The 15609-nt window shown below is 43.9% G+C and overlaps 1 protein-coding gene and 2 pseudogenes across 1 annotated transcript; 1 reads left to right on the top strand and 2 right to left on the bottom strand.

Annotated features, from left to right (window-relative positions):
- Positions 1 to 5372: 5372 nt before the first annotated feature.
- Positions 5373 to 6524, top strand: LOC136487667 (uncharacterized). Its single transcript, XM_066484769.1, has 2 exons — positions 5373 to 5982; positions 6073 to 6524. Exons 1-2 carry the CDS (start codon positions 5486 to 5488, stop codon positions 6230 to 6232), a joined length of 657 nt encoding a protein of 218 aa, XP_066340866.1. The 5' UTR covers positions 5373 to 5485; the 3' UTR covers positions 6233 to 6524.
- A 3779-nt stretch (positions 6525 to 10303) lies between these two features.
- On the bottom strand, positions 10304 to 11864 carry LOC136459121 (uncharacterized; annotated as a pseudogene).
- A 1468-nt stretch (positions 11865 to 13332) lies between these two features.
- LOC136459113 (two-component response regulator EHD1-like) lies at positions 13333 to 14615 on the bottom strand (annotated as a pseudogene).
- Positions 14616 to 15609: the final 994 nt, after the last annotated feature.

Here is a 15609-nt window from a genome sequence, read left to right as displayed (position 1 = left end):
CTATTGACATATTTCCACATGTATTGGATACTTAGTGCTTTGCAGGACATACATATGAAATACATGGGAATATAATAAAAGGCGCAACATAGGAAAGCGTAAAGCAGAAAAGCGCAAATGAGCCAAGCAAAAGCCCACCTACAAGCCAAAACTAGGCCAAACACCACCGAAGAAGCAACCCAGGCCCAGTCAGCAGCCCACCGGAGCAAGGCGGTGGTGAGCGGGGCCAGCCCTGGTGCGATCGCACTAGGGGTGCGCCCGCACCACCACCACTGCCTCTCGGACCCACCTTGTTCCGGCGGTTGCATGGCAGCATGCAAAGGCGGCTCAGGGTGGTTTTCCTAATTTACTAGCGCCAAAACTAACCATAGGGTAGTATAAATATAGGGGTGGAGTTCATACTCAACACACACCTTATGTGAAGCCAAACACCTCACACCTCTCTTGTAATCTTTTCCCTTTTAGTAGTACTTTTGTGAGCAAGGTAAAGCTATCAAGGAGAGCTTGGCTCCTTGGAAGAAGAGAAACATCTTGGTATGAATACTATGAAGATTTCTTCCAAAGTCCTGCTCTCATATCTACAATATAGTTGTGCTATAGAACTAGAGTATAGTTTTCATGTTATAATCTTAACATATGAACTAGCATATAGTTTGTGTGTTATGAGCTTAACATGTAGAACTTTATGCTTAATCATTCATATAACTTGTATGAGTAGAGGTGGAGCTATGTTGAGGTGGCGGCTCATCGTTCCTTTGGGTTTGCCCATGTCCTATGCTTGTCGATCCATAGGGTTAGAGTTCCGGGGGGATATGGGTAGTTTCTTTGTACACGGGCGTGGTGCCCGGGTGCACGGGAACATTCAAATATGATGGTACTCCCCAGTTGAGGGGTAGGCGGCAGGTGGTGACAGCCCTGTCCGTCCCTCGTAATGCCCCACGTTTGGGTATTGTGTAGGAGTCTTAAAGTCTCCCTGGCTTGCTAGCAGACCAGTGCTCGGAGATTTCTCCGTCGATCTTACACTTAGTTCTAACTCTAATAATGTGATTTGTATGATCATTAACTGTTCTTTGCACGGCTATATTAGAACATGCCTACTTCACTTAGGAACATTCTTTTATTCTTTGTTTTTCTTTTATCCATGAAGTTGGCCCAAGTGTGTGTCCACTATCCTTGAAATACCATTTTTACCCCTACCATAGACTATTGGTTCACTATGCAAGTATATAAATCTTGTTCATATCCATGCTAGACTCTTTATACCTTGCCCTCTTTTGGGAAAATGTAAATAACGATACCCTAAATACTTCCGGGTGACATGCTATAGCGATAGATCCATACGCTTGTGGATATTATTTTTGTAATCGTTAAGAACTATCATGGTTGGTGTTTCTTGGTGGTGTGGCTAAGGTTTATTCAATCTTAGTAATGGTGCTAAGAAATACCAACAGCTGTTTCTGGCGCCACTACTAGGGATGGACTCTAACTCTAAACTTGGTAGTGATGCTAAGAAATGCCAACATTAGGGAGTTGTTGGAGAGCTAGCGCCCGGACACTCGGACTCCATGTTGCGTGCCCCCAATAGGATTCACATGCTCCATTTCCCATGCTCACGCGGGGACCGTATATGCCTACTCTGTTTCGCGTGCACGCGGGGACTACCCACACTGCCCAGACAACTCGCCCCACCCGCACTGCCTGCCACACGCGAGGATCATCCGCGTCCCTTTGTTTCTCACACACACGTGTGGACCACTCGTGCCTGCTCTGTTTTGCGTGCGCACGCGGGAATCCACATCCCCCACCCGCGGATGGGCGCTATGTGAATCCGGCCGTCCCATACAAAAGTATACACTTGAAACATGAAACACTTTATGCAACATACATATGAAATGGCTGAAGCATTTGGAACATACACTTGCAACATATGTGTGAAACATATGCAACATCTAGATACAAGCACTTGCAACATAAATATAAAGCAGATGAAATATTTTGAACATACACTTGCAACATATGTATATAGCCATTGCAACATATGCAACATATGGATCTACTTTTGCAATATATATGAAACACTTGCAACATACATACGAAACATCTGAAACACTTGAAAGATTTGTTTGCAACATGCACTTTCAGCTCAACATCTTGTTGCTAAGGTTGCGCATTGCAGCAGCCACGACCTTCCTAGTAGGCAACTACGGTAGCAACAGCAAGCTCGGGTCGCTGGTGGTGGGGCTTCCTATCATGGTATCTTCAATCGACCGCGGGAGACGATGTCCTGGCCGTCAACAACCTTCTCCTGGTGGCGCTGGCGTGGTGGTGGTGTGGTGCATGCCATCGCCGCGACGGGCGAGGCAAAGTGGGGCACGATAGTGGATGGGGGAGCGATGGGGGATGGAGTGTGGTGCGGCGGCGGACGTAGCGTGAGATGGAGGCACGACGGGGGATGGCAGTGGTGGCAAGGCAGAGTGGGGCGGGCAGACGTCACGGTGACGCCGCAATGGGTGAGGAGAGGGAAAATTTCTGTCGCAGGGGTGCTATATTTTTTTGGGTGCAGTACAGAGTAGAGAGGTGGGGGAGAGCATAGAGGGGAGCAGGCATGTTGCCTATTGGGCTGGACTGCTGCGCAGGCCTGGGAACGCAGTGTTCGGGCGGACAAATGCCCTACACAGAGCATAGATTGGGAATGGGTTTTTGAAAATTGGAGATGTTATAAGGTTGTAGGTTCGAACCCTTATGGTCACACAAGCGCATATTTCGCATGGAAAAAATAACGTGACCTAAGATTAAAAAATCTCATTTCTAAGGGCAACCGAGGAGCCGCCTCTACAAGTGCATACTTATAATAAGAAATAAAAAATTATAAAAAGAGGGCTACTAGAGGATATATAGGGTTCTGAGCGCTCCGAACCCATGAACCCTATCCTAACCTGCACAGTATCATAAAAAATAAAATAATATAAAGTATGAAGAGCTACTTTGCTGGCCTTAGAACCTATTTAATTTTCTAGTCTAAACTTTTGTTGGCTAAAGTTGAGAACTAAAGACTTTACACCATTTTGTCTAAAAAAGAAATTTTAGACCACTTTAGCTTACTTATGTGGTCAAAAGTTTTTATGAGATTAGCTAAATTTTAGACAATACTTTAGACCTGTCGTTTAAACCATGAAAAGCTAAAGTGGTCTAAAGTTTAGTTGGCTAAATTTTAGATGGTGAGATCTAAACAGGGGCTTAGAGCATTTCTAAGAGTTCCCTAAATCCTTTCCTAATTTTTGGTTTTTTGCAAGATGAGAAAAAACCCCTCTCCAACAACTCCTAATCTACCCTCCTAATCTTTTAGAACTTAGGAAAAGTCACCCTGTTCCGCATAAAGTTACACGCTTCCAAGTTGCGTGTATCATCTCTCTCCCGCGCGTGTTTGTCGGCCAATCTAAAGGTGGAAGGGCGTAGAAAGAATAAAGAGTAGAAAAGGATTTCTTATGCAAATATACGAGAGAAAGAATATATAAAAGTGGTTAGGATAATTTAGAAATAGTATAGGAGTCCTGATGTAAAATTATCTTCTATATTTTAGGAGTGGATTATTAGAAACTCTTGGAGATGACCTTCTTTATTCCTTTCAATACTTTTTTAGGAGTTGTAAAACTTTATGTTTTTAGAAAGAAAATATTGGGTACTCTTGGAGATGCTCTTACTTGTTGCTTACCACATCACTTAAAATGTGAGTTAGGAATGGCCTCAATCTCTAGTGCTTGGACTATGAAAGTTTTGCATTTTGGTCCTTTTTAAAAATACCTTTTACAAATAGATCCATGGTGAAACATTTTATGAACATAGACCAACAGCTCAGGGCATTAGAACCTCACGCCGAGGTTAGAGGCTCGGTGTAGTGTCAGGTGACGGCGTGGTGGTGCCACATTAGTGACGATGTCAGTCGAAGTATCCGCCATGGCAATTGGGCCCACATAGCTCAACATCATATTAGTTAACACTGAGCCATCTAACCTCGGTGTGGGCCGACTTGAGCCGAGACCTAGGCACTTAAGTGGCGCCACGGGCCCCTTCTTCTTTCTCTCTTCTCTGTTTGGCGTGGCTACCTGCTCTCTCTCTCTCCCCTCCGCCCCCACAAACCCTAACTCCCAAATGCTCCTCTAGGGCGGCCAGATCTCGCTTGCCGACGGTTCCCTGAGGTAATGCTCCTTCCCCTCCTCCAATCTGTTTGCATAGATTTAGTTGCATTGTCTCTGAACTTGTGAACCCTAGGTATATGGTGGTATGATATTTTTGTAGATGTATTTGTGGAATGTATGGCTTAGTTTGATTTGGTGCCTTCTTTGTGGTATACTTTTTAGGTTGGACTTGTTAATTTATGGTTTGTTTGTCAACGAGTTGTTAATTGGTCATTAGGGTTTCTTGTTGACTATTGGACAAATTAGTATTGCTAATTATTTGGTTGAAGGCAACTAAATCTACACGGTTGAAGGCAGTTCCCACCACCGTCCTATTCAAAAAATAGAACCAATTTTGTTCTAAGAACCAAAACAAATGAACTGTACAAATCAATCCTATGGTTTCCATTTGTTGCAAATTGATATATTAATGGCAAAAAAACACGATGGACAGAGGTTACCTTGGTTTAGTAGATTTACCACGCCTTGGCGTACCTACGGTTGCAAATGACATCAACCAACCAATCAAAGCCACTATCCATAAGATAAACAACAAATGCAACTGAATCTAAGCGGATACAATAGAAGAGGGAAGGAGGAGCACCTTGGGGAAGCATAAAAAACCTCGATCTGACCTCCCTAGAGCTGCATTTAGGGTTTAGGGTTCGTGGGAAGAGAGGGGGAGAGAAAGAACGCCGCCAAGGAAAGGAGAGAATGGAGGAGGGAGGAAGAAGGGGCCGGTGCTCGACCTTATGTGCCCAGGCCTCGGCGTTGAGTCGGGCGACGCCGAGGTCTGAGGCTCAACCCTAATTGGCTTAACGCCGAGGTCAGTGGGCCCTAGGGCCATGCTGTATGCTACAACCGGTGTTGTCATCGATGTGGCAACTGCTCGGTGTCAGTTGACACCACGATGAGCCGCAGACCACGGCGTCAGGTCCTAAGACGCCGACCGTTCAGTCTATTTTTAGAAAATGTTTCATGAGGGGTCAATTCGTAAAAACAATTTTTAAAAAGGATCAAAATGCAAAATTTCCACGCTTGGCCTCAACACCGGAGAAAAGCATGTCCCGAGAAAGTGAAAATTAACCATGCTACCCCGCGCGGGCGCGTCTCCCGCTAAGCCGCTTCAAGAGAAACCGCTGCATTACAGCATTATATCCGAGCGGCATGCAGCATGGTGGCCCTGAAAAGCTTCTCGCCACCTTCCCCAAACTTGGCAAACGCACCATCCCCGAAAAGCTTCTCTGTCGTTAAGCCAGGCCGGCGAGGCTTCGTGCGTGCATGCGGCGACGTCGGCCGGCGGCTGCAGCATGGCCCTGATCGACCTCGGGCGAGGAGGAGGCGGCGGTGGCCGCGCCTCAGGCACCGCGCCGGCCAAGCCCCGGCTGGTGATGGTCGTCGCCGATCCCGGCCGCGAGTCGACAGCGGCGATGGAGTGGGCGCTCTCCCACGCCATCGTCGAGGGCGATGACATCCTGCTCCTCCACGTCAACATGCCCTACCCCCACAACGGGGCCGCGGGCGGAGCCGCCGGGCCCTCACGCTCCTCGTCTGGCGGGAGCACCGGTTCCCCGATCGCCGCGCTTCTAGGCGGTGGCTCGGGAGCCGGTGCGGATCCGGTGGATTTCGTGGAGGCGATGCGCGCCGCGTGCAAAACGCGGTACCCCCGCGCGCGGGTGCACGGGGAGCGCGTCGAGCCCGCTACCGAGGGCCGGGAAGCCAAGGCGCAGACCATCCTCGCCGAGTCCCAGCGACGGGGCGTCGAGGTCCTCGTCATTGGCCAGCGCCGCGTGTCCTCCTTCCTCGGGTAAGTGCGCGTCGTCTTGCATTGCATGGGCTCGATCGATGCCACTCATCAAACACTTACTAATGATCTTTAATTTAATTTGCTCATCAGGTTAAGGAGCCCGAGCGCGTCGAGCCGCGGGCACGACACCACGGCGGAGTTCTTGATCGAGCATAGCAAGTGCCTGTGCGTAAGCGTGCAGAAGAAGGGCCAGAATGCCGGATACCTGCTCAACACCAAGACCCACAAAAACTTCTGGCTCCTAGCATGAACGTATATGTACTGGATCCATCTTCCATCGATCGATCGATCAGGCTTGTTTTAATGTATGTATATACGTACATACATTAGGCATCGCGCGCATGCATGCTCCTACACTATGCTTGCTTGATTTACCAGTTAGATCCTTGCTTGCTCGAACCGGCGGGTGGTACAAAAAAGGGAACAAACAATGTGCGGCTTTGTTCGTGATCGATTCGCCCCCCTCTTTTTAACTGACCACTTGAGCACCTCGGCTTACCGCGTGGGGTGGACATAATACATACAGAGATGCTGAACTGTATGCCCTTGTTTTTCCCCATCTCTTTTTTTTTTCATGATGTGGCTAATCACATGTTTCAATATGCACTCTGCAAGCTTTTCCTTCAATTCCACTAGAGATCTAGCACCATATCCATGCATGTCACTCTTAGTCTCATATGGAAAGCAACAAATTGTTCCATAGAGAAGAAACCTAGCTTTCACCAAATAACGAAGAAAAAATTCACAAGATACCGTGACATTGATTGGAAACAATACAAATAAAGAATAAGAACAACAAAAATATGTAACTCCTCGCCTTCCATTTTTGACACCATATAAAAAACCCTCATGGTTCTTTCAATTACCTGCAATAACCTAAGTGTGTTCAACCCCTACTCACACCCAAACCTATCCCTTGGATCTATGTGTGATATTTTGGCTTTACCATATTGAAGAGAAACCTCCTCGCCACCTTCCTTTATAGCAGCCGAGTTGGAGTGCAGAAATGTCTTTGGCATCAACGCTCTCTCTATCTCCCTCTCTCCATACACACACACGAGAGGAATAATTGACCGGGGAAATGATATTTGCATATTCCATTCTAGTTACAAACCAGACAATGAAAATTAATGTTTTTCTGCATAAATTTGGTTCCTTATATGGAACCAACTGTGTATATGCTATTCAACATTCTATTCTTTATTAGCCTTCAGATTGTACTAACAGTTATTTAATTGTAACTGACTGATCTGAATTTGACATAACATTTCAGCCAAAACCATCTTGTGACTATATAGACCAATTAATCAGGGGCGGCTATGAGTACAAGGAGGTGACTACGGGCGTGATGGGGTGGGTGCAATGAGGTGGCGAGGTGGCTATAGGTGCGATGGGGCGGGCGCGACCGAGTGGGGGCAGCTACAGGACCGATGGGGTAGGGAAGTGGCCGCAGGCACGAGTATACGCGCGGGGATCCAGAGGTGGCGGTGGGGCGGGATATGCCTAGCACAATGGGGCAGCACCAATTAGGGTTTGGGGCTGCTTCAAAAAAAATTAGGGTTTGGGGCTACTTTTAGAGGCTACTGCATGTGGACCCAAGAAAATGGTAACGTAGAGTTCAGCGCCGGTCCTATGATTTTGAGGGCCCTCTGGCGAACTCATCGCGATGGCCCCTCTAGACCATAAAATTTTAGAATATATAGGATAATTTTATTTGTATAGGGAAAGCAAATCCAATAATATATTTTTAATTTAATATGTCTGATAATTATCGAGAGCGATGAAGGGACCGTGACGCCTAAGAGGGGGGGGGGTTTGAATTAGGCGACTTAAAATTCTAACTCTAAATAATGGTCTCTTTTTCAACCTCTAGCAAAACCTATGCAAAAGATAATCTATCTAGATGTGCAACTACGGTTTTGCTAGTGTGTTGCTATCTCTACCGCAAATGATAATAATATGATCAATGTAAATACGGAAGCTTAAAGAGCAAGGTAGAGATATGCAAACTCCCGTCGACGACTCCGGTATTTTTACTGAGGTATCGAGAAGCGTGCAAGCTTCCCCCTAGTCCTCGTTGGAGCCCCTCACAAGGAATCCCTCGCAAGGGCCAAGCTCCTGGTCAGGTAACTCCGTGGATAGCCTCGGGCCTTCCCCACGCGCAAGTGGGTCTCCGATGTGCCTCTCGGCAAGCCTCTCCCGGATGCTCCCCGCCGTCTTCACTATCAAGCTTCCGGCCGAAACGCCGCAGGCCTTGTTCCCCCCGGTACACGGTGGCGGCCACACCACAAACGCGGTTGGTGTGATCTCGCAAGACTTCAAGCCCCTCCGATGTACAACACTTGTGCTCGCAAGCACGGGGTGGCAAGAGGTATGCAAACCTCACTAAACACTAGGCATAAACCTAGAGCTAGCGCATAAGCGGTGGTCTAATCAACCTAAGCACTTCGCAAAGCACTTATGCTAATCACCTAATAAAGCACTAAGCACTATGCAAGTGGAGATCACTAAAATGATGTATCAACACCCTTGGCATGTTTCCTCAGCTCCACACATTCCAAATGGCCGGTTGGGGGGTCTATTTATAAGCCCCACTAAGAAAGTAGCCGTTGGGGTCGAACTCCCGCAATTCTGCTACTGACCGGACGCTGAATCGTCCTGACCGGACGCGTCCGGTCATCCTGACCGTTGAGCCGGCAAACCACTGATCGGACGCTGGCTAGTGTCCGGTCGCCTGCCACTGGACGCGTCCAGTCGTAGATATGCCGCTCTGGAACCTTTCTGTACTTGATCGGACGCTACGTTCCTGCGTCCGGTCGGTTGCCGCCAGCATCCGGTCCTCACGTCCAGTCGCCTGTCTGCCGAGCCACCGGTCCAACGTCCGATCGCGCTTCCAGCGTTCGGTCCTTGCGTCCGGTCGCATCTGCGAGCTCGTTTCTTCGTGATCTTGCATATGGCTTGGTTCCTATCTTCATGCTTAGACTTTGCTTGATATCTTGGGTCTTTTTTTGTGCTCCTAAGGTCTTGCTTGAGGTGTTGATCATCGGATCATCACGTCGCCTTCGTCCAAGTTACGTCTTGCACCCTGTTGGACTACAAAACAAACACTTGCAAATTCATTAGTTCAATTTGGTTGTGTTAGTCATCAAACACCAAAATCCAAAGTAAATGGGTCAAGGGTCCATTTTCCTTACAAGCGAGAAACAACGTAGACTAAAATAGCAATATATTTGTACTTCTAGAACTAATATGATTACCTTAAAGAAGAATAGAACTCCATCATATCCACTGCTTCTTATAAAAAGATACTTCTTCGGGCATTTCTTGATGAAAAATCATCAAGGACGGTATCGAGATCAATAGTGTCTAAGATATCCTTATCGATGGTGCACATAGCCAAGCCATTTAACCTTTCTTGTGACATAGTTGATCTCAAATAGTTCTTCAACAACTTCAATTTTGAGAAACTTCTTTCGGCCGAAGCTACAGTCATAGGTACAGTTAAAAGAATTCGATAGGCAACTGAAATATTTGGATAGCAATCTGCATCCATAACAAACTTCAGAATCTCTGGCGCCGACATCAAAGAATCTGGCAAAGTCACTTGCAACACCTTTAATTTTGAAAAAAATCATTGATCTCAACATCGGATGAGTTATCATGAGAAAATTTTTCCACAAAAATCTTGCAGCGCAACCAAAGATCAGCTTCATCCAAGGATTTTAAATTTTCTGAGTTGAACAAGAACCCAAAAACATTATCAAATGCTGTGATCTGCTCAAATCTACTGGTCAATGAAGCAATTGCAGAATCAATCATAATTAGGAAGTACTCTCTTCTAAAGGAGTCCACAGCAGACTGTTGTATTTCCTCGTCTTGGTCATCTTGTTCATCAAAATATTTTTTTCTCTTTCGTTGACGTTTTGTAGGAAATATTGGCTCTATATCCAATTCAGATGCAATGTTTTTTTTGCTGTATTCATACTAGAAGTGAAACCTTCATCTCTATACTTCTTAAAATATGATATGACACCTTCAATGTGTTTGAGAGTAGCATCTATACTCATAATTTTAGATTGCAACTTCTTGCTAACCTTATTTATAGAGAATAAAATATCATACCAGATAACGAAACCAACTATAAATTCAAAATTCTCAAGTGCACTCATCAAAGATTGACATTCACTAACTGCTATTGGGTCATTAGTTGAAGCCTTCTCTAGCGCTATTAAAGCTGATCTTATTTGAGGAGTTTGAAATCTGATAGCTTGAACACTTTTTATTCAGCTTTCCCAGCAAGTATTAGACCATGACTTAACTGTCAATCCCGAGACATTGTCAACCAAAATCTTCCACCTTTTGGTAGATTTTGCAAACAGGGTATATATACGTTGGATAATGCCAAAGAAAGAAATAGCTTACCTGCAATATTTCAAATATCATAAATAGTAAGATCCCAAATAATGACATATTATATGAAAACAATATATAACATATAAAAAATAATAGTTTACCTGTAAGATTTTCCCATATCACAAAGAGTAAGATTCAGACTATGACATGCACACGACATATATAGTGCTCTTGGATTAATTTCAAGCAAGCGCGTCTGAACACCTTGGTGTTTCCCCTTCATATTTGAACCATTATCATACCCTTGACCCCTCACATCATCAATATTCAAACCAAGAGAGGCCAATGCACTCTTTAATTCATTAAAAAGACCCAATCCTGATGTGTCATCAACCTTCAAAAACTCTAGGAAGAACTCCTCTACCCTTAGAACATTTCTTGATATATTCACACACCTAATAATTAGAGTCATTTGTTCTTCATGAATCACATCTGGAGTATAATCTAAAATCACAGAAAAATACTTGGCATCCCTAATGATCTTTAATATAGTTTGTTTTACACAATCTGCAAGAAGAGAAATCATCTCATTCTGAATTTTATGCCCAAGGTAATGATGATGAATCTCACTATTTTGAATCCGCCTAATATGGTCTTGCATCACAGGATTAAATTCACCCATTATTTCAACGGTGCCCAGAAAGTTACCATTGTTAGCTTGATAAAGTTTCTCATTTTGCCCTCGGAAAGCCAAATTATGTTTAGCAAGAAACTTGACAGCAGAAACGATTCTTACTAAAACCTGTCTCCAACACTCTCTCTCCTTTGCAATTTCTCGTTGCAAATCATCATCAATTGTTTTATTTTTGCTCAACCTCAGCCTAAGTTCATTCCAAGTATTCATATTTCTTATATGCTCAACACTATTCTCATGTTCCTTGAGTCTTAAACTAAGATGTTTCCGGTCCCTCAATCCATCGTGTGCTACCAAACTTTTGTTCTGATATGATTTGAACAATTTGCAGCAAAAAACAAAAAACTTTGTCCACATATTTAGAGTAAACCAACCATTTTCTATCAACCACCTCACCATTGCTTAACTTTCTGGAGTAGTAAGCATATGAAAAATGTCTATTGTGAGCATCTACAGGGAACTCAAGATTCAATTCTCTCACCGGTCCTTTTTCAATCAAAATATCTCTACCCTTATTATCAAGATTCTCCCAAGTTCTGGGATCAAAGACATCATGAATAGAAGGTTGTACATCATCAATTGAATTTTTAGGTTGAGAGGAAGGCTGTAAATTTTTATTCTCTATAGCATCAACTTGTTCACTTAAATTAGCATTAACTTGTTGTTGCTCTTCTTCTTGATTATTAGGTGCATCTATAGGGTTGTCATCATGCACAGCACTACTTGAAGCTGAAAAAAACTTATCTAAAGCACCTTGTTGTGACTGAACAAACTGTTCTTCTTGTCTTTTCGGTTTTCTTTTCGCAGCCCCTGACAAATGTTTCTTAGGTAACATTCTAAAATTCTTACACCTGACCCAAATTATAAGAAAACATGACTATATGAGTACAAAGTACTAGATAAAATTTAAACAAGGAAAAAAACCCTAAGGCCTAGATAATTTAGACATGAATTAATTCAGAATCAAGATTCACAAATCACAAAAAGGACATAAGGCAATAACCAAGATAAATCTTCAGATGTCGTCGACTCATCGTCCTCGTCGAGCCCTGCCTCGGGCCCTCGGCTGCCTTGTTGCGGCGCTGCGTCTCCTGTACGAAGTAGTGATCGGCCGATCGCTCACGCTGTGCAGGGTGTGGGGCTGCGGCAGTGCGGCGTTGGCGGCGGCTCGGCTCAGTCCTGATTGCTGAAAAGAAAGACAAGACGGGCGACGGGCTGTGCCTGTGCGGCGCGGTGCTGCTGGCCTGCTGGCTGCCTGGCTTCTGCTGTTCTGCATTAATCCCGCACTGATGGGCTGGCGCTACTGGCTGCCTGGCTTCTGCAGTTCTGCATTAATCCCGCGGTCCCGCCTAGGCCCCCATCCCACCTGGGCCTCCGGCCATCGCACCTCCTGCACCCCCCCCCCCCCCCCCCCCCCCAAGGGCCGGCACTAGTAGAGTTTTAGCATACCTTGCGCTCATCGAGCGAGCATGTGACTTTGCTTGATTTTTCACACTCACGCCTTGAGAGGGCTAGAACCTGAATTTCATCGGTTTTCAGGTCGATAGGAAACAAAGTTCTTGACAGTTTTTCCTAACTGTCGGGAACTGCATTCTTACTCCTCACAGCATATTGGTTTTCGTTAGGTTATAAGAAACCGGCAAGAGTTATATATCCGGCTATTTCCTGCCGGCTTTGTACGATCGATAGGAGTTATTTTTGGTTCCCATCGGTATTTTAAAACCCGTCAGGAATTAACAAAACCAACGGGGAGTAGTGTTCTGTTCTCTACTTCTCTAGTATGTTTGTAGTCATGTATTCGTAGTTTGCCTTGCTTGTTGACTACTGCCATGATACGCTCATGTGCCGGTCAGCCTAGCATGGAAACTATTTGGTGCCAATCTAAAGAGAGGAATTGGTCCATATTTTTTCTTGTGGATACAGAATTTACTGCCCTCACATATAAAACCAAGCAACCAAGCTCATACAAAAGGAACAAAATAAAAAGTAAAACAACTGAAACAATAATATCAATTACAGGCTTATAGAAAAGTTAGAAACAATAATCATACATATCTTAGTTGTTTCCTTTAAGGAATTATAAGTGCATATAATTACATATTATACTATTCGATAGTATAATTATTTGAAATACCAAATTAAGTAGGTCTATATAGTAGTAAAGTAGTTCTTGTTCGCTCCAGTATTTATGTTACTCTCAAGTAGGCAACACATATACAAATGAGTTTCAGTACAGGATGTAATAATACTCTACACATAGGCTGTCATTATTCAGGACATGGCATATAAGAGCACATTATTACCTAGTTGTGTTTCGTGGTATGATGCATGTTTATAGTGATACACTCATCCGCCTCGAAATTCCATAAATACGTCGTTTCAGATCCCTGTTTCTCTGAATCCCATCTGAAATCCTGGAAACCTTGAGGTGAGTCGTAGTTGTTTCCTTCTCCCAAGCATACAGTCTGAGCCACTTGAGATGTCATCCTTGGGCAAAGAGTAGTCTGTGATCTCCAAGCATCCATCTTGATCAAAATACGTTGAATTCAAAGAACTGTTGAATTCGGTTCTGAGAATGTTTGATTCATTGGGATGGCTTGATGGTGAAGGCGTGTCATCCTTGTGCAATGTTTGATTCAATTTTCTTAGGTGAAGCCTGTATTTCTGCATCAGTTTTTTGAAGTAAAATTTTTATGGTTCACCAGTATATCCATAAACAACACAATTATATTACAGGAGTATTACAAAATGAAATGATCCATATGCAGTTCTAGAACGAATTTTATTTGAGCTAGCTAGGTTAGCACATGCAAAATAATTGTACTTTTATATACTAGTTTGCGTTAACATTAACATCATGGATTTTTAATGATGGAGATATCTATCGTGCATGCAACTTGTTCTCCTGTCCAATGTTTAACCTAGGAGACATATTCGTGTGGCATGCACCTTTGCCTTGTACAAGAACATATATATCAGAATATATATACTAATTAATTACCTGGAGGTGGCTTGTAACTTGTTCTCTTGTCAAATGTTTAACTTTCATTGTCTCCAGTATCTTCTTTGGAACTGCCTCTGTAAACCAAGTGTATAACCAATATATACATAATTAACACAAATAAAATACGTATACTATGTTAATATATGAACATGCTTAAAAGGCTAATAAGGAAATGTGGTTGATCTATCACTACTCACTTTCCCCCAGGGAATTCACAGCTGCAATGAATTGGCGGTGCAGCTGTATGGTCCAGCTGAGCCTTGACTTCCTGAGATCCTGTATATCTGTGACCGTCCCGTTAGTCGTCTCTCTTGTCGCGCTCTCCAGTGTCGCCGTGGTGGCTTCAGTGATTATTCCTGTGATTCTTGTGGCACATGTAGAAGCAGGAGCTATGGTTGGTGGATATGAAACCTGATCGAGGTGTTGAGCATTGTTGCAGTTCTCCCCGATCATCAGCTGCTTCCGGAACACATGCTGCCATATGTTCTTCAGCACTTCAATTCTCACAGGCTTTATCAGAAAATCGGAAGCCCCACTGGTGATATACTTCATAACTATGCTCGCATCACCGTTTGAAGACATTACTGGTTAACATGGATATAATGTGAAAAGCTTAGTGAACACACGCATAGCTCGTATCACCGTTTGAAAACATTACCGGTTAACATGGACATAACATGGAAGGTACATACTTCTAAACTCAACTGGAATAGCTAACCCTTATCTTGGAGGAGAATATAATTAATCTTCACTACAGCCGGCACATATGCAAGTATTTGTACTACTTACCAAATCATAGAACCGAGGGCCATCAAGAGGTTTATAGCAAGCAAAATCAGAAACAAAAAAAAATAAAACCGTCATGCAAGGAGAATAAATAAAACTAATGCATCTATCTAATAAACTTGAGAAAATTTCTATGTGGAATAGATAATAAATACTCCCTCTGTTCCAAATTAACAAAAAAGTCAAAGCGACTTATAGTTTGGAACAGAGGGAGTAATAGAGATCTAGATAAACTAGTCATAGGAGATGTCGCAAGCAAAATCAGAAAAAAATAAAAATGACATGCAAGCAGAATAAAAACTAATGGATCTATGTGACAAATTTAAGAAACTTTCTATAGAGAATGGAGAGTACTCCCTCCGTTCTGAAATACAAGGTATCGAAGGCTTAAAACTTGTCCCAAATTGTAAATTATTATGAATTATATTGCTCAACCTCACACATATATGTGCTTGCCTTTGAAACACCTTCCATGCATGCCTTTTTGCGAACACATGGTTGATATGTGTCCATGTGTGAGTGATGAGTGACTCTTAATGAGGTGACGGGTACTTTGGTTAAGTGTGTGTGAGACTAACCATAGAGCGAGTGAATTATGTGCGCAACATGTCTATTGGCTTTGTGATATGTAGGTGTTGAGCATGAGATGGTTGACAGCAATGGAGAAGGGTGAGGACTCCGTGCGCGATGAGCCAGGAGCGGTGAAGGGTGGACCTGAAGGCTTAAACTGAGGGACCGAGGGCCCAACGATGGACCATGGACGGCTAGCACTTGGACATGTTCACAAGCA

The sequence above is a fragment of the Miscanthus floridulus genome, chromosome 1 (assembly GCF_019320115.1).
Source record: "Miscanthus floridulus cultivar M001 chromosome 1, ASM1932011v1, whole genome shotgun sequence".
NCBI classification, from domain to species: domain Eukaryota; kingdom Viridiplantae; phylum Streptophyta; class Magnoliopsida; order Poales; family Poaceae; genus Miscanthus; species Miscanthus floridulus.
Note: the sequence above shows the minus strand (reverse complement) of the source record. Positions and strands in the feature narration are given on the sequence as shown.